Genomic DNA, 19,937 nt, shown 5'->3' on the forward strand with positions numbered 1-19,937 from the left:
AATGAAAATTTAGCTGATGAGAAGATATTTACATACTAAAAGCTGCATTAAATCACTGTAGTTAAAACCAGCAAGCATATTCCTAAAACCAGTCTCTAAAACTAAAAATCTTAAGTTAATGGTATGTTTCTATTCCAGATACTTAAAAACTTTATACACATCACTAACATGCACAGAAGTACAATCTGGTTTTATTTTTATTTTTTTAAAATATATTTTATTGATTTTTTACAGAGAGGAAGGGAGAGAGATAAAGAGCTAGAAACGTCGATGAGAGAGAAACACCGACCAGCTGCCTCTTGCACACCCCCTATCAGGGATGTGCCCGCAACCAACGTACATGCCCCTCCCTGACCAGAATCAAACCTGGGACCTTTCAGTCCACAGACCGACGCTCCATCCACTGAGCCAAACCGGTTTCAGCTGGTTTTAAATGATTAAATAAGCAACTAAAAATTCAGCCACAGTAGCAGTGAAAAGATTAAATATTTAAATTATATGAAAACTTTTCAAAGTAAAAACACTGCAGTATTATAAGCATATCAGTATTTAAAATATTATCCCAAAAAAGTCTGTGTGGAGGAGTCAAAATTTTCATTTTCATCAAATATTTATTCAGAAGCTAATCATTTAACAAATAATGGTTATATAATATGCAAACAAGTGAAAAAATAACCATTGTGTTATATCGTATCTATGCAAATCAAGGTATTTTAAGCTATAAATTCTTTAGAATACTTAATGAACAGTCACCTACAATTCATATAATTTTTCTTTTATATCTCAAGTGGTACCTTTGAATAAATTCTCCAAAACTATAATGTAAATCAATACATATCTCTATTTCCTCCTACCATCAAAGCTAAAAGGTGGATATACTATACAGGTATATCAATGGTCTAGTTTTCGTTAAAACTTGAGAAAAACATTTGAAAAGATTTATATAAGACATTATTGACAAAGCCTCTTTAATTATTTTAATACCAGAGATACAGGATCCCCAACTGTACTGATCATGCAGCAACATCATTTGGGAAACTTCTGCGCACTGGTCTAGGCACACTGTACCAGCACTCTCCCTGCCCAATCCCCCTAATTTCCGAAGACTCCTAGGTACTCTGACAGCACTTTTCCATCTAAGTCACATGTGTCAAACACAAGGCCCGCGGGCCAAATCCGTCCCGCCAGGCCTTGCAATGTGGCCCGCACCGCACTGTCATCACTGCACTCCGCTGCGTTTCCATCACAATGACAGTTTATGACTGTTCAGTAAACCATTCGGCCCGCGATTTAGGCTGGATTTTAGATTTTGGCCCCTTCTCTGATTGAGTTCGACACCCCTAATCTAAGTCATACTTCACAGTAACTTATAATAATTCATGGTATTTTTCTCCTAGCAGAATTAATACCTACTACCTAGGATAGCACCAGATCTTAAGAGATAAATTCAGGCAGAAATGAACTAAGTAACATTACAAATGCTTACAATGCTACTGAAAATTAACAGGGGGGTTTTGGGGAACTGTATGATCTATTTTCTTTTCCTTTGAAACATTCTAAGATTGTGTGTGTGTGTGTGTGTAAATTTTATAATGCAAAAGAAAATATAGTCATGTACATATATACCAAGTCGCAATGAAGGAATAGCATTGTAGCACTTAAAAATGCTTGTAAAACCAGCTCCTCAAACTTTTCTTCTCCTGCCTAAATGGATAAAACCAAATAAAGACAAATAACATGTGAGAAACCAGGAAGGTAGCTGGCCCCATTACCTGAGTGGAGTTAGATAGTTGGTTTTTCCACGGCTCCTCTGCGCTGCTGGTCAGGTTTGTGCGGTTATGAGGTAGAGTGAGTGCGTTTCGCTGCGGGTAAGGCACGTTTCCATTACTTCCACTTCCTGTTATGTGATTATTGCCTATCAAAAGAGTATCTGTACTTCCCAGCATTTTTGATGTGCTACAGGGAGCATGGCCGGCAGAAAACGGTCCATTGGCCAAAGGCTGCCCGGGACAGGCAGGGCGGACTCCAGGCTGAGAGACGCTAGGCACTCTGGTCGGAGCAGGCGGCGGCTGCTGGCCAGAGACTGAGTTTGTGGGCAGTGATGAGTCAGCTGCTGGCCCATTGGGAATCCCAGTGGATCGTACCTGTGCAACTCCTGGTTGTCTCACCTGACAAAAACACAAATAATAAATCCTGCTTGTCAGCCCCAGGGGACAGAATCAGAATATGAAGGTGTATAACCAAGTGATCTCTGATTTTGCCCTAACATTTAATCTCTCTACATGGAAATAATACACCTTAAAAACAAAAAAATGTGTTTGTTCATATTTATATTAGCTTCCTGAGAAAAGCAGAAATCAATTTTGTTTTTAATAAATGTCCCTCTAGTAATGACAAAAGAAAGCAGCTGAATACTATGGAAAATGGCTCTGGAATTTGTCTTTTCTCCAATCACAAAATAAAGAATCTCAAAATTTCGTTCTACTACATTTATATGCCAGATCCTTAAAATTAAACATACACTGAACAACTCCACCTCAGTTTAGGACACATAGCCTGTTAAATATCAAATAATACAAATAAACCTTTAGAATACATACAAACTAGCATATAAATAAGTAAAATACCAAGTCCTGTGTTCAAAATTAAATTTATAGCTCCCTTTTCCTAAAAATATATATGTATTACTAGTATTACTGAGTTCTATAAATACTGGGAGAAAGTAGGCATCAGCATGAACATGTTCTAAAATGATGTTCTGGTCAATAAAAATACTCAAAATGCTATCAAATTTTAGGGGGGGAAATGCTATACACACTTGGTGCTGCTGTATTAAGACAAACTGACTTTCCAGCTGTTCCAGCATCAGTGTCTGAGCTGGATTTAAATTATTTCTATTTGCACGGAGCTGTGAGGAGAAGGAGAAAGAGGAAGAGGAGGAAGAGGAGGAGGAGGAGGAGGAGGAGGAGGAGGAGGAGGAGGAGAAAGAATACAGTCAAAGATATATCTAAGAAGCTCAAGTTCACTATTTTAAGTAACCTTTCCCTGAAATGACCAGATAAACTCAGAATTGCTTTCTAGTCAAAGACACTAATTTCTCACCAATAGCAATCAACCCCAAGATGAAGTCTTTTAAGAGGTTGAAGAAAGCTAAGAAAGAAAGAAACATTCAAACCAAACCAACCCAATGAACCTCACAGATGCAGAGAACACTGGTAGTTACCAGAGAGGGAGGGTGGGAGGCATAAAGGAGAAGGGGATCCACAGTGAAAGATGAGAACTAGACGTTTGGTAGTGATCACTTTGTAGTGCATACAGATGTCAAATCACACCATTATTCACCCGAGACATATAATGTCATCTACTAAATTTACCTCAATTAAAAAAAGTAGTTTAAAATATAAACAGTCATCTGAAGAGGATTTAGTACAATGTGATCCTGGAGATAAATGAGCACAAAATTTTACTCTCTAACACAGTATTCACACAGAAAGCTCTTTAAGCTTAAAAATGCATTGTGACAAGTACACTCAAAGCAGCACAGTTTGGAATAGGAAGAGTTGGACAAAAAATTGTCTAAAACTAGTGATCTACTTAAAGGTGTGACGTCTACATAAAGAAATATGCCGTAAACATTAAAAAAAAGAAGCACTCTCTATATATTGACAAGAAAATGTCTGTAAAAGAGATTATTACCAGTATATATAGCATTCTACCATTTGTACAAAAAAGGAAAAAGATAATATCTGAGAAAGGGGGTGCATATTTTCTTGTGTATCCATGACATATCTCTGGAAAAATCACTATTCATCCTGGCTGCCTGCTAGGAGGGGAACTGAATGATTAGGCCAGGAGCTGGAAAGAGAGTTTATACACCGTATATTCATATTGATACAGTGTGAGCCATTTTAATATATTATCTGTTTAAAAGTAAATGTAAACAAGAACGAATTATCTCTATTAGTCTGGTAAATGAGTTCATCTTATTTATGTGCATATTAATTGAGTTTACTGCTATTCAACTTTAAGAATACTTTAAAATCTTAAAGCTTACTACCTTTACTCTTTTTTAATAGAAAAGCAGTATGTCAAAAACATATCTTACATACCTGTAATTTCTGTGGTGGCAAACACCATGAATGACTTGGTTGCTGTACTGGAGGATGTGACACTGCTTGGCCACTACTCCAATTATCAGAAATATTCTGGGAAAAATTGATAAAAAGAAACTTAAAGATATTTGGTGAAATCTAGATTTAAAAATAATGACTAATGGAGGCCAAATGACTATGATTGGAATATTTACATATGAAAGATGTTATGATATTAACTTTTAAACATAGCTTTGCATGCATAATAAATTTGGAAAAATCACAAATTTAAAAAAAAATATTGAATTTTTAATAAGCCACCCAAAAAGGCCCACCCCTAAACTATGTCCCAAATGGCTAACCTAAATATCACACTGTCCACTAGATCCAACATTAAACTTATTTCAATGTCAGTAGAAAGTGATAATGAAAGTGTGTTGCAATCTTAACGGCAGGGAGATGAATAAAATGACTTGATGAATGCAAAGTTATCCCTACGTTCTGTATTTAATATGATACTAAGAATTTGGAATGGAAAAACTCAAACCTTTCACGCTTTGATGTCCACAAATTTAAAATAAAAGACAGGAGATGTTCAAACTGCACAAGTTCAGGGCAGTTAGGAATTTCTTTTTTGACAGGATTTTCTATTTCTCTAAAATATATACCTTTGTTGGACTAGATGTTCTTTTCCTCTTGGCAGGACTGGACAGGTCATCTACTTGGCTAGAAGGAATCGTGTGTAGTGGCAAGGATTGCTGTGAAATTGGTGTTTGACTGAGGCCTAATACAGGTTCAGTATTTGGATGATGAGGTTTGCATGCCTAAGAATCACAGAAGGAAGACAAAAATAGGGTTCTATACTCTTAATTCATTCCTTCAAATTATCAAACTTTACAAGCTGCAAACTTTTCAAAGCTATGTGGACATCGCTGATTGCAATTATTGAAAATCAAAATCAAATGAATCATCAATGGTGGAATGTGTACCTTCCTTTGAAAAACTTGCATGAAAAATTAAACTGCAGTATTATTTTAAGAAATCTCCTTCAAAGTAATGAAAATGCGCAAAGGTTCTAAATTTGCACCCAAAATTACTTCCCATATCAGAGGGAGTTATACTGTGATCTAGAGTCCCTTCACAATTAAAGGCTTTCTCATTAATAAAAGCCTCCTGCATATATACTTGACCACTACAGATTGAAAAGAACCCTTAAAGCTGGGCACCTGCAGAACATAACCCAACTTCTCACCTGCTGTGCTGTGTTCATGGCACCCTGCCTGGAGGTAAGCTCTGCGGGGATGGGTAGGCTCCACGCCTCCTCAATACTAGGAAGTAATTTAGTTTTATTCTGTAGACTACCTTGTGGAAGGTTACACAACTGAGCCTAGGAAAAATTATGTAAAAAGCAAATTTAACACAAGCCTACTTGAGTAAGAGCAAGTCCACTAAATTTTCCTAAATGCTATAACTGTTTTTTTAAAAAGAAAATAGATTCTTAATTTGGGGTTTCAGAAAGATACTAAGTATAAAGAGGGTAACCGAAATATAAACCTTCGTGAAAATTAAAACAAAGCTGAGCTCTGTTGTTAAGAGTTCTCATAGCTGTCTTCTCATGAAACTCCAAGCAAGAGTGAAAGACAGTGTTCGTGTTCTTATCTTTAAAATGCTATGATAACTTAAAAATGTAAACAGCACATAGAAAAATTATGTAAATTAATATGCATCAAGAGTAAATGTGCAAAAGAGCATCTTTTAAAATAGTGCATATCTTACTTAAAATGAAAAGTAAAATAATATTATAAGCTATGGTATGTTTACAAACTATGGAAACAAATTATAAACATCAACACAACTAGACAAACTTTCCAGCCACCCTCCTCCTGCCTTAGTGTCATGGGAAACATGCCTTTAAACAAAACTGCTACTAAGAATTTTACCTGTAAATACTTAATCCGTGCTGCAAGTGCAGAGGTATTACTACAACTTTTGCTTCTGGTTGCATTTATGTAGCATTTAATGGCATCCTGAGGCTGGTTGCAGGATTCATAGAGTGTGCCTAGGTCCATCCAGGCTGCAGCGTGGCCATGGTCCAACTGAACAGCACAAATATAGGCCTGTAAAGCATCCATGGGCTGATTTTGCTGCTGATATAGCACACTGGGAAGAGAAATTAAGAAAAAACAAGTCAACAAAGAAGAACTGCTTAGCTTCATAACATGATATAGACTGCAAAGTATATATGTGATGCAACTATTTTTGTGTATCAATTACAATGCCATCATCTTCATGCAATGTCTTACCCTATTGAACACCATGTGTCTGCACTTGCTTCTGATTTATCAATAGACTGCCTGTAAGATATAAAGGCATCCTGAACTTTCCCAATACTTGAATAGCACCTGAGAGGAAAGGGGGAGGGGGGGAGAAAATAAAAAAATTTCCATTATTACAGATTAATTTGCTGAAAGGATAGACTATATGTCAAAGCATATGAAAAACCTAATAAGCTAAAGTATTTGTCATTATGTATATAATAATTATAATGCATACTATAATTAACCTTTTAATAAACTATATTATAGTCTATCATAGATGCTAAATCATGCTGCAGTAATGAACAGTATTGAAAAAATTAAAGGCCTTATTATTTCAATATTTACAATACTGAAAGCTGAACACACACACACACACACACACACCACTCTACTTATATAACTTGATCTCCAGTTTCTATACAGTAAAATCATAGAATTAAAAAATAATAAAAACATTCTATGTTGGTAAGAATTGCTGAATCAGATTTCAACTCTACTTTCCTAAATAATAATGATGGCAATAATTCTTTAGATCATAAAAAATACAAACAAAAGACATAGTTAATTAATATCAAGCTAACTATCAAAAACATAAGAGTAGCAAAGTATGATTAAAGTTTCAAAGACCTGTCTTTTTTTTTTTTTTTTTTTTTTTTTTTTTTTTTTTTTTTTTTTTTTTTTTTTTTTCCAGAGAGGAAGGGAGAGGGAGAGAAAGATAGAAACATCAATGATGTTTCTACTGGGGATTGAGCCCACAACCCGGGCATGTGCCCTCAACTGTAATCAAACCTATGACCCTTCAGTCCGCAGGCCAACACTCTATCCACTGAGCCAAACCAGCTAGGGCAAGACCTGTCATTTTTTTAATGCAGATGTGCCTGGTGAATACACAGAACAGCAGCTGAAACTATAAATAAAGAAGTTATCTTCTTAGTGCTTGGCATAAAGGAAAAAAAGAAAAATAAACCCAGTCATTGTCTTCAAGGAGCTTATAATTTAGTCGAGAATTAAGAGACACATTATAAATGCCATGATGCCATATTAAATAGCTAGCACAGTTAATCACCAGTTTGAGAAATTTAGGGTAGCAGTACCACAGTATACACTAAAGGCTTTGGAAAGGCAAGAAAGGAAAGGTCAGAGTAAAGGATCTGAACATGTGTGCAGACATTATTGTTTAGATCAGTGATTTCCAATCACTAATATTGTGAACTGGGCAATATAAGAAATGTCAATGAGTGAGACAAAGAAGTATCAGACAGCATCTGTAAACTGTTTTATAAGTGGAGAATTACAGTAGAAGAGGTCATTAATGGGAAACAGTGAGAGGTACCACTAAGAAAGGGAATGTTTAACAGATAGAAAAACATACTCTGTTTGTTGTTGTTAAATCAAAGCCAAGTCTCAGGTTTATAGATAAATTTGTCTAACCATTGGGAGGAATAAGCAGTAATTCCCCAAACCAATGTTTTTGCATTCCATGCCCACAATGTGGGAGTAGAAAAACAATGTGCCCAAACAGATGCCGCAGTCCAATTGCCAGCTTCAGTTTTCTCTAAAACTTAACCAGGTTCCCCTGAGACAGGTTTGTGTAATTAAAAAAGCACCTGATGAACCTAGGATCTCTGACTTGTTAGTTACCTTCTGTGACTGTGACTTTGGAAAAAAATTTTATTCGTCTGAACTCACTTTCTATTTCTATATCTGTAAACTGATATGGTTTACAGGGTGAACTAGGTACCTCCCTGGTCCCTCCCAGCTCTACCTCTCTATACATAACATAGCCAATGGCTAGTACCAGTATAACAGCATTGCCACATTACACTTTCAATATGATATACACATGCCAAATGACGAACAAATTCAAACTTCAACACTGACTTGAATGCAGAAGTTAAGTAATAAAAAGCCTCAGAAATATTAGGGTCAATAAGTCCCAAACATGCTTACTTATATTTGAGGTCTTCCTTCAGAGCTATAATAGCTTCTAAAATATAATTTATTTGGGTAAAAAATATGAAGGGATTGAGAACTACAAATTGGTAGTCAAAAAATAATCCCAAGAGCAGCCGGGCCCGGAGCAGCTGGGCCGGGAGCAACCAGGACCAGAGCAGCAGCGACCAAGCCTGGAGCAGACAGGTTGGGAGCTGCCAGGCCTGGAGCAGCCGGGCCCGGAGCAGCCGGGCCCAGAGCAGCCGGGCCCAGAGCAGCAGCAACCAAGCCCGGAGCAGCCAGGTCGGGAGTGGCCAGGCCCAGAGTGGCCGGGCCCAGAGAAGCCGGGCCCACAGCATCCAGGTCGGGAGCAGCCGAGCCCAGAGCAGCCAGGCCGGGAGCAGCAGTGGCCAGACCCGGAGCAGCTGGTTGTGGAGTGGACCAGAGCAACAGAGGCCAGGCCCAGAGCAGCCAGGCCCAAAACAGCTTTCTCCTCGCCTGCCCCCGCCCGAGGGCTGCCTCTCAGACATGGCTGGAAACTTTTGGGGGAACTTGAGGGTCTGCTGAATCAAGTGGTGAAGGCTTAGATCTGGATGTGTTGAGTTAGTGTAGCGCTGGGGTGTTGATCTGTGAGTGCCTTGTGTGGGGTCTGGATGAGGTTGGTTGATCTATTTGGAAATGTCTTTTGTGTGAAGTGTATCCTTGGGCATGTGGAGGTATTATTGATTTGAGAAAATGCTAAGTAACTGATTTAGTATCTAAAAAATTTTTAAGTTCTGAAAGTTTAAGGTCTCTTGCCAAAAAGAGGTTTTAAAGCTAACACCTTAATTTTAATGGAGAAAGGGGATGATGAGCCCTTCCCACCCAGAACAGGTAATCCAATTCCAATCAGCAGCTATCTTTAAACAATGTGTTCATTTACACTTGAATGGCTACACCTTTTGATAGCCTAAGGGCAAGTTTACATGTAAACAAGTTTGCTTCTCAATTCCCAGGGCAGAAAAAAACAAGGTTTAAAATTATTAGATTTTAAAATTTATTCTCAGAAGAGTAAAAGTTTATTAATTAAAAAAAAAAAAAAAAACCACAACAAAAAAAGGAGATTGAAAAACCTGATGAACAATATTAGCTGTTGATTGTATTATAGTAGAGTGGGCGATATGGGAGGGGAGTGGACTGAAAGTTCTCCAGGAACGGGGGAGTGGTGGATGCGGGAAGAGACTGAACATAAACTGTGCACCTATGGATGAGGACAATGGGGGGTGGGGAGGGGGTGGAGGGTGGGGTGGGAACCTGGTGGAGGGGGGAAGAAATGAGGAACCTTTGTAATAATATGAACAATAAAGATTGATTTAAGAAAAAAAAAAAATCCCAAGGATGTAAAGTAGGGAATACAGATGATAATATTTTAATAACAATATACAGTACCAGGTGGGTAATTAAAATATTAGGAGGACCATTGTGTAAAGTATATGATTATCTAAGCCCTAAGCTGCACATCTAAAACTAACATAAAATAAAATGTAATTTATTTATAATTTATTTATAAAAATTTCTCACAATAAAACACTGACTTGAATGCAGAAGTTAAGTAATAAAAAGCCTCAGAAATATTAGGGTCAAAAAATCCCAAACATGTAGGACACAGGTCACACCAAAATCTAAGCAACACATTAACCTGTATGATTTTATTAACCAATGTCACCCCAATAAATTCAGTTAAAAAATAAAACAAAATAGGATGATTTCAAAAGAAATCATAAAACTGAAACCTTCAGAGTGGGAAGGTACCTAACTGATAATCTAGCTCTGGGCTTATCAACCTCAGCACTGACATTTGGGGCCAGGTAGTCTTTTATTGTACAGGGCTGTCTCACTAGATGCCGTAGCATTTCCCATCAATGTGATAACCAAAATGTCTCCAAACATAATGAAATGTCCCCTATGGTTAACAGCCCCTGCTGATAACAGGTAACCTAATATAATCCTCTGATTTAATAGGTTAGAGGAAAGTTAAAGCCTCTTGGGGTTAACTATACCGTCCACGGTTCCACAAATAGTGGCCTGGCCAAGACTTGAATTCCTATTTCTCAGCTCCTAATACACTGATCTTCCCACCATGCCAGAAAAGCCAAAACCAATTAAAAACCAAATACTACCTAATGATGATCCAAAATATAATCTATCAGATAAACATACATAAGGTATATTTTGGAGAATCACTACACACAATTCAAACATTCAAAGTACAGAGAGAAGTTTGCAGACTCTCAGAAAACTATTTTCATGATATGACGCTTCTCCTTTCCAACAAATCCAATAATGCATCTACTTTCTCACTGCAAGATTTCAAGTAGACCTGTGATGAGATCTATTAATCAAACATATCCATTCTAAGGTATATATCATTAATCAAAATTAAAAATAGCAACGTTCCATTGCCTCCTGGTAGTCAACAGGCAGAATGAGAAATTCTCTGCTCTGTTAAATTGACACATAGAGAAAAACACCATATTCAGAAGCTTTCTTTTATATTTTAACTCTCAGAAATCTTAGTTTCTATTTGCAACCTGATCATTGTATTTTCCCTTTTAAACATAACAAACAGTTTGGGTCATAATTCAAATCTCTCAGCTGAAATAAACAAAAACAAAACTTAAGTGTCTGCGAAGTCTCACCTTCCGAGGAAATACCAGGACTGGCCAGAATTAGGATCAGCTTCCAAGGACTTTTGGAGATACTGAATAGCACAGTTTTCCTTGGCAGCTTTATCTCCCAGGAGATCTATAGTGTGATGCATCCAACCTATAGCAAATGAATTAAAATATTTACCTAAATGATTTAACTGCTCTTCTATTGTTAAGTACCAAACAAAAAACAAATAAAAATACTCTTTCAGTTCATTAATTCATTTAGTTTGGTATACACACTCCAAAAATTTTGAACTACCAATTCTGGCCACGTGAAAGCCTATTTCTCACAGGAAGGTACAGTCAAAGCTATGAAGAACATTTATGCCTGAGAAATTGAAACAGTTTTAAGCACTGGCTTAACACTTAAAAACTATAGCTCCTAATTTTGGTATTTGAAAAAAAAAATTCAAATTATAAACCAAAAAAATATAAAGATGTTAAATTTAACTCATTATTATACATTAAAATTTATGTTCATTTTAAGAATCTCCAAAACAGTGTATTAACCCAATAAGGGTATATAATCAATGACAGACCAGAGTAAAACACACACGCACGCGTGCACGCTACATTATTGGTGTTGGCCAAATATATACACAACTTGCATAAAGTAAAAACTATAAAGTATTTGGCAATTTAAAGTAACCCAAGGAGCCCTATCCAGTTTGGCTCAGTAGCTAGAGCGCTGGCCAGTGGACTGAAGGGTCCTGGGCTCAGTTCTGATCAAAGGGCACGTACCTTGGTTGCAGGCTGGATCCCTGGCCTTGGGTGGGCTTGTGTGGGAGGCAACCAATCAATATGTCTCTTTCACATCAATATTTCTCTCTCCCTCTCTCCTCGCTTCCATTCTCTCTAAAACATCAATGTAAAAATACCCTCAGGCGAGAATTAACAAAACAAATACAGGAACCCAAGACTTTAAGAAAAGTATATTCAAGTGGTGCAAATAAGAATGTTACAAATGGGTGCCACAAACATTTAATAATCTCACTTATATGTGAAATCTAATGAACAAAATAAACTGAGGAACAGAATAGGTCCAGAGGCATGGATGCATGGAACAGAATAACAGATCTCGGTCGGGGGAAGGAGAGATTAACCAAAGGACACACACGTGCACACACAGCCCATGGACATAGACAATAATAGTTCGGGAAGGCTGGGGTGGGGCAGGGGCTGGGTGGAGGAAGGCAGAGGGGGAGAAAATGGGGTACACCTGTAATACTGTCAACAATAAGAATACATATATTTATATATTAAAAACATGTTGTATAACTTTAAAAAATATAGTTTTTATTATTTATAAATAAATAAAAGACTGCATCATGGAGTAGTGTACTCTAAACCATGAAAGACACACAGAGATAATTTGGTTTAATTTGTTGGGAAATTCTATTTCAGTTGTGGATCAATCCAAGTGTATAATACCAACTCTGTTCTTTGTGTGTACACTACAGTGTGCCTCACAAATAAGGACACTTACTTTCTGACATTTATTACAGTTGCTGTGCTGCAAAAGGTATTTTAAGAGGATTGAGTCACTGTTTTATGGAAATATAAGCCAATCACATGATTACTCATTTGTTCCTTCCCTTCTCTCTCCTGCAACTATTAAGAACAGGACCTAGAATAATAGGCTCTAACAGGAGCTGCTTAACCAGCAGGAATAAGTAAGTAAAAGGATTAATGTTTAGGCATAAATTAGACTCAATTAAGGGGAATATTTCTCCTTTTAAAACCTTGAAAAGTTCACTTATAAGCTAGTGCCAAAGAGGACAGGAGATTCAGATATAACTAAAACCAAAATTGTTTCAATGCATTTCCTAGATTAAAAAGGTGTATGCGTTTCTCCTATTGATGTCTTCTTTACAACAGCTAAAATACATAAAAACTTAATTATAAGTAGTGAGGATAAAAAAGCAGTTCAAATTCAAACTCTAGCTGAATAAGTAAGCTATTCTAAAGGCATCACTTAGTACTTAAGAACACAAAACCCTTTTTTATTGTACCAATAACTTGGTTATGTTTAAAGATAGAAATTCATATTACTCAAATACTACATATAAATCATTAAAAAATATTTAAATCCTTTTACAATTTTTAAAAGTATGAATAACTCAAGTAAAATTCTAACTAAAGATTAAATGAAAAACAAAACATTTATGTGAAGGTAATGAATTTATTTTGTATAATAATCATAGAATTTATTTTGTATAATAATCATACAATATGTATTAATATAAGTGACAAAATCTAAAATTAAACTAATTTAAAATTACATGTCACATTATGAAAACATTCATACATATTACTATCTTGAATATAAATTAAGAATAAATTATTTGTCCAGACCAAAAATAAGCAAAGAAAAGCTTAAAAAATAAAACAACCGCCAAAACCATTTTGGCTCAGTGGATAGAGCGTCAGCCTGCGGACTGAAAGGTCCCAGGTTCAATTCCGGTCAAGGGCATGTACCTTGGTTGCTGGCACACCCCCAGTAGGGGGTGTGCAAGAGGCAGCTGATCGATGATTCTCTCTCATCAATGTTTCTAACTCTTTGTCCCTCTCTGTTCCTCTCTGTAAAAAATCAGTAAAATATATTAAAAAATAAAATAAAAAAATAAATAAAACCAAAATACCAAAAACATAATAACTAAGCAACAAAATAAAATGTTGGAGAACTCCATCACCATCTTCTTGGTAACAGTAACACACTACAATTCCTTCATCTTTAACATTAGAATATACTGCATGTGTACAAAAACTATATGCAGTGTTAGATATTCCACAATGTTTAGATAAAAGGTTTTCGTTAATATTACTGACAGAGCTACGAAAGCAAGCTTACCAAAACACTAAGTGACATTTAATTGCATTGAGTGCTGACCATACCTGGCATAAAGTGTTCGATGTCCCTCACCCATGGATTAAGTACAAGAGAGTAAGTTTGAGAATTTAAAAGGAATAGCTGCACTAATGAATTGTAATGAGATGGGCTGTGAAACAGACTATGCTTAGCAAAGGGTGAAAATATGTTGGATTCAGCCCAGCTGGTGTTGCTCAATGGTTTGAGCATCAATCCAATGAGCCAGGAGATCACGGTTCAATTCCCAGTCAGGGCATATGCCTGGGCTATGGGTTGTATCCTCAGTGGGGGCCTGTAGGAGGCAGCCAATCAATGATTCTCTCTCACCACTGATGTTTCTATCTCTCCCTCCCTGAATATAGATAAATAAATATTAGAGAAAGAGAGAGAGGGAGGGAGGGAGGAAAATTGCTGGGTTCAGATTAATTCTGTCAACTCTGGGCAAAAGATGGAAAAGAAATAGAATACACGAGCCACATATTTACCATCCCTGACATGTAAAAAGCAAAGAGAAGTACTTATAATATACTAAATGTACACTAATACATACCTAACTGTTGCAAGACAGTTGCTTTTACTTGTGCAGAAAGGTTTTCTGTCTGCAAAAGTTGTTCATAAGCTTCCTTTGCAGAATGATACTTCCTCTAAAGGCAGAAAATGATTTTAAAGAAAAATAAATGTCTTTAAAGAACCACTCATATATTAAGATTTACACAATACTGATATTTTATAAATATTTTTAAACCAACTGAAAGAAAAAGTACTCATTCCATTACTAAATGTTCCTTCCACACTAGACAATTGTGGGTAATAGGTCATGCTTCAAAGTACCTAAAACAAGTAAAACATTCAATAAAGTAGCACTAAAATATGACCTTTTAAGAATCTTCCAAATCTCAACACTTAAAAAATCACCTCAACCTATTTAATAACATACATGATTTCAACTTTGTTTGCCTAGAAATACCAAGTTCCCAAGCAACTTAATATGAACAACAGAGCACATGACAAAATACTTTTCAAATTCTAAGGGTAAAAGCAGTTAAAAACTAAGTTAAAATATAGTTACCAGCATATTAAAAACAAACAAACAAACAAAAAACCCTATGAAAAATCTATAATACATATGATATTAAAGACACCAAATTACCCATAGCTACAGTTAGTAATATTTAAGGTTCCATAGGCAAATTTCTAAATGAGACCATTTACCCACAGTTTTTTCCCCAAAGTCCTATTTGACTGAAACCCATTACTGCTGATCATGGAGCTTAAGATTACTCCTCAAAAAAGGGGAAATGAAAAGCCAATAAAGAAAACCTATTAAGTATTTCCTTTAAAGCATACTTGGTAGAAAAAAAAAAAAAATGGATTGAAGGGGCGTTTTTCATACCACTAATAGTACACAGCTGCTTGAGCAAACAAATCTTTCTCCAAAAAAGTATGATCAAATAGAAAGCAAGCTGTGTGAACCTCAGGCAAATCACTTAAACTATAATTCAACATCCATAGAACAGAGGTAACGCCTGATCTTTCCATCTAGAGTTGTTCTACCGATCAGATGAGATAAGTAAAAAGCTACAAAACCAATAAGAAACTATATAAATACAGTATTTCAACATGAGGAAGATTTGAGAGAACTGTCTATTGAGATAATAACAATAACTATTACAGCTAAATTAGTTCCCCCTACACATTAATCTGGTCTGAAAGAGGTAATTAGTCATTTAATGAAGGACAAGGACCAAATTATTTAACTGACTTCCTTCCACTGATAAACATTTACTGACCACCTAGTACATAACAGGAACTGCTGAGACTATAGTGTAGTGAAGCATACAGAGAGAAAAGCGAGTAAAACATGCTGTATTATGTACAATAACAGTATGGTATCTCCCAGAGAAAAAAAGTTAAGTTTACTTATTTTTAATCCTCGCCCAAAGATATGTTTTTATTCATTTTTAGAGTGAGGAAGGGAGAGAGAGAGAAACATCAATCGGTTTCCTCCCATACGTACCCCAACCAGGGGATCAAACCCACAACCTAGGTATGTGTCCTGACTGCGAATCAAACCCACAACCATTTTGGTGTATGGGACGACCTTCCAACCAATTGAGCCACCCAGCCAGGACAAAACACATGTGAAGTTTAGAGTACTAGCAGGCTGGGCAGCAAATGTGGAGACAAGCAAATCTGACTTCACAGAGAACTTCCTAAAGCATGCTAAAGACTACATAGTCTGTATCCTAGGACAGTGGAGTACCACTGAAATGAATTCAAGCAATATGATCAGATTTACATTTTAGGAAGACTACTTTTGGAATTACCTTAATAAATGCTAAAAAAAAAAAAAAAAAAAAAAAAAAAAATACCTTCAAAAACTAGTGAGAAAAAAAATACTTGAAGCCCTAGCTAGTTTGGCTCAGTAGATAGAGCATTGGCCTGCAGACTGAAGGGTCCCAGGTTCGATTATTTTCAAGGGCACTGCTCTAGGGATGTTACCTTCCTTGAGAAGATGCATGTGAAAATTACACACATGTTGTGGATCAGCATCTTTACCTGCTAATGCTAATCCCGGCCTCCTGCCATCTCTGAGCACATCCCCAGTAGGGGGTGTGCAGGAGGCAACCAACCAATGATCTCTCTCATCATTGATGTTTCTCTCTCTCTCCCTCTCCCTTCCTCTCTGAAATCAATTTAAAAAAAAAAGTATATTTTTAAAGTTAAAAAAAATAAATAAAGGTGAGAAAACTTCTGCTTCAGCTAGTGCCAGTCCAGTGATCTCACCAAGAACTAAAAAAGCTTGGGGGGTTGAGAGATCAGAATTCATCCTTTTATAAAAACTGGGGGGGGGGGGGGGGAGAAGAAGAAGAAGAAGAAGAAGAAGAAGAAGAAGAAGAGCCAGAATTCATCCTCTTAAAGACAGCGGGAGCTCCTGAGGTAATGAGAACAGAAGGAGCTAAGAACCCAGGGAGGGAACTCTGGAGAAGAAGCTGGTTTCTATAGCTGCTTTCATCCTGGGGACTTTGCTGATGCAGCAGAAGTCAGCAGCTGGCAGAAGGCTGGGATTAGCACTGGCAGGTAAAGATGCCGGTCCATAACATGTGTGTAATTTTCACATGCATCTTCTAGAGGAAGGTAATATCCCTAGAGCAGTAGGGGTGTGTGTGTGTGTGTGTGTGTGTGTGTGTGTGTGTGTGTGTGCATGTGTTGGTGTAGATGGAGGTATCCAGAAATATTATGTTAATTTTTTAAAGCGCTCATGGTAGCTCTGAAACAAAACAGACCTTACACAACCTGTACATATACACCAGTATTTTCTCCATGAAAAGATGTTATAAAATTTATGTTTGGGGTAAACTATGATTACCTAATACTTTCATACCAACTTATGCCTGATTTCCCATACCACTGCCTAGAGTAAATGTATTGAATATTATACCTTTTATTATACAGCTAAGCACAATCTGCCATACATAAAAACAATGCTCTAAAATTAAACTGAAAAAGTATTTTAAATATAGTCCCATAAAAGTAGTGATAATCACATCAAAAGGTGACTCTAGTATGCCTTTCAAATGGTGACACAGAGAAGAGGTATTTGAATCTTAAGAAAAACTGAAACTAAAAGCAATGGATTATAACAACCATTTATAAACATTTTGATAAGAAAACTAGGCATTTCATATCAAGAATAAGAGAAATCTTCTTAAATATAGCCATTTAAGCCTGTAGATATTCGGGGTTAGAGGCAAATCATATTAATGAAATTAGTTTGTACAGAGCAAGTACTCTTATTTTGCTTCCCTAAACAAATCTTGACTACATTTAATAAGTTTAAAATGTATGTAAAGTGGTAATACCCATTAAAATTATATGGGTAACCACTTTTGTTTTAAGTAAGATAAGTTAAAACACTTACCTGAGTTTCATACAAGTGGGCAATGTGAAATTGAACTGCAAAGATAACGGAAAATAGAAATCAATACACAAGTGTTTGGGGTAAATTAAGTAATAATATAAAAAGTAAAATATAATCATGGTCTATTCTTTATAGACTTAATAATGGAGTATAACTTTTATTTTTAATAAAATAGAATATACAAACAAATACATACAAACATAATAAACCACATGTATTCATTGTTGGTCATTTATCAAATTTTGTCAATGTAATTATTAAAATATTGAAATATTTGGCAAGTGAGTATTACTTTTAATAATTTTCCAGTTACAGTTTATATTCAGTATTATTTTGTATTAGTTTCAGTGAGTATACTTCTTAGAAAGTTCAAAATGGCCCTATTAAACAAAGAAAATTTCTTATAATCTATACATTTCAAAACATGGTATTTAAAAACCGAGTTGTATGTGAAAAATAGTCACTATTTGTAAAAAACGTATTAAAACAGAAAAAGCCTGTAGTATAATACTTTTCTTATACCATATTTCATATCAGCAACATTTATAAAGAAGTCATAGACCCAGGCTCACACTGGTAATAACACAGAGAATGAAATTAGTTGTTGCATTTCTCTATCAGTTCTTCAGAATTCTTTTTTAAGTCAAACCACTTGCAAGGCAAGAATAATAGCCACAAGATTAACAAGTATGTCTTGAAAATTAAATAAAAATATGTAAGCTTTTACTTTCAGCTCTTCTTGATATGCATCACTAGAGTATAAACGACCCAATGAAAGCAACAATGAATCAGGAATCAAAACTGGATCCTAGCTAATTATATACTCATTTTCATTATTTAAAGACAATGGTCTATCTGAATTTCATAGCTGGATTTCAAAGAGTCTGGAAGCCTTTCAAAATTAGGTACAGAATATGTATGTGGATCTTTAAAAACAAGGTCCACAGCTACCAGCATTGCTTATTGGAGAGTGCACCATGAACTGCCTGATTCCTGTAACTGTCAGATTCGGCTGGAAGGCTTGTGCAAAATAGAGATTCCCAAGATTATAATTCAGTGGGCCTGGGCAAGGCCTGGAGAGCTGTCTTTTTATTCAGTTCTGCAAGGGCTTCTGATACCTACTCCCTCAACCACTACAACTTGGAAACAGCTGATCTCAAAAACCACGAAGATCAAAACAAATAAAACGTATCATGAACTTTAAAAATAATACCACTTTTGAGTCAAAAGTGAAGAACTACAGAACTCCATAAACAACAATTAAATAATAATTAAATATCACATGTTAACTAATCAGAGACGAGGCTAAATAAAAGATGAAAACCAGTTTTGTGAAAAGCTTACAAAAATAATAAAGGAAAGTTCACCTATGTAAATATCTTATTCCCCACACTCCCCTTTTCCAATACAGCTCTCCTTGAGTTCCAGTCCACCTCTCACCTGACTGCATCACTGGAGGGAGCCTGGGAACAGGGTAAGGGAACGCGGAAGAGATGAAAAACCTATACCCGCTTCCCCAATCTTCTTACTCCTCTAACAGAGGTGACAAGGAAGAAAAGATCAGGAGCCAGCTGGCACATATACTACCACCCCAAACTACCACTAGGCTTACCCCTATGCCTCATGCCAAGGGCTTCCCTCTGCCCCATGAGTTACTCCGTCCAGGTCATCTTTTGTAGTGTGAAAACCACCATGTATTTCCGTTCTTAAAAACCTTCTGCAAAGTAGAGCATAAGCATAGACCTAAGAAGAAGCTCTACTTGGCAAGTCTCAATTAGCGGTGGAAATTTTTAACAAATATTGCCAGAAAGGTTTCTGAAATTAAACGTTATTCAGAAATGAATACATTATTTTCAGAATTATCAGAATATTTTTCAATCTCAAAGAAACCATTTTATCTCAAGGGGCAATCATATAATGAAAATTCTCACATCATTACAATTCTACTTTTCAAAACACTATCTGTAGTTAACCTCTCAAATAGTTTTAGAAACAAGTGTATCTACTAATTTAATTGCATAAGTGAATTGTGCCATAAAGTACAAATCTCTCACACAGACATTTTAAAAAGCTCACTTTACTATTATCTTCTTGTCTTTGCACTATCTCAAGGAA

At 36.1% G+C, this 19,937-nt stretch overlaps 1 protein-coding gene across 17 annotated transcripts in view; it reads right to left on the reverse strand.

Annotated features, from left to right (window-relative positions):
- The window catches only part of KDM6A (lysine demethylase 6A), a 127,332-nt gene that overhangs the window by 32,410 nt on the left and 74,985 nt on the right, over window positions 1-19,937 (reverse strand). For 6 of the 17 annotated variants that reach the window (XM_036460430.2, XM_036460432.2, XM_036460425.2 and 3 more), the window contains 9 exons: window positions 17,823-17,857; window positions 14,451-14,544; window positions 11,020-11,146; window positions 6,395-6,493; window positions 6,032-6,251; window positions 5,344-5,478; window positions 4,760-4,915; window positions 4,110-4,205; window positions 1,773-2,168 (listed from right to left, as the gene is read on the reverse strand). In XM_036460430.2, coding sequence (XP_036316323.1) covers window positions 1,773-2,168; window positions 4,110-4,205; window positions 4,760-4,915; window positions 5,344-5,478; window positions 6,032-6,251; window positions 6,395-6,493; window positions 11,020-11,146; window positions 14,451-14,544; window positions 17,823-17,857 — 1,358 coding nt within the window. Of the gene's footprint in view, window positions 1-1,772; window positions 2,169-2,818; window positions 2,909-4,109; window positions 4,206-4,759; window positions 4,916-5,343; window positions 5,479-6,031; window positions 6,252-6,394; window positions 6,494-11,019; window positions 11,147-14,450; window positions 14,545-17,822; window positions 17,858-19,937 lie in introns of all 17 variants that reach the window. The other 11 variants (XM_036460434.1, XM_036460429.2, XM_036460431.2 and 8 more) reach the window with 8 other exon arrangements.

This window comes from Pipistrellus kuhlii, unplaced genomic scaffold (assembly GCF_014108245.1).
Source record: "Pipistrellus kuhlii isolate mPipKuh1 unplaced genomic scaffold, mPipKuh1.p scaffold_m20_p_32, whole genome shotgun sequence".
Taxonomy (NCBI): Eukaryota; Metazoa; Chordata; class Mammalia; order Chiroptera; family Vespertilionidae; genus Pipistrellus; species Pipistrellus kuhlii.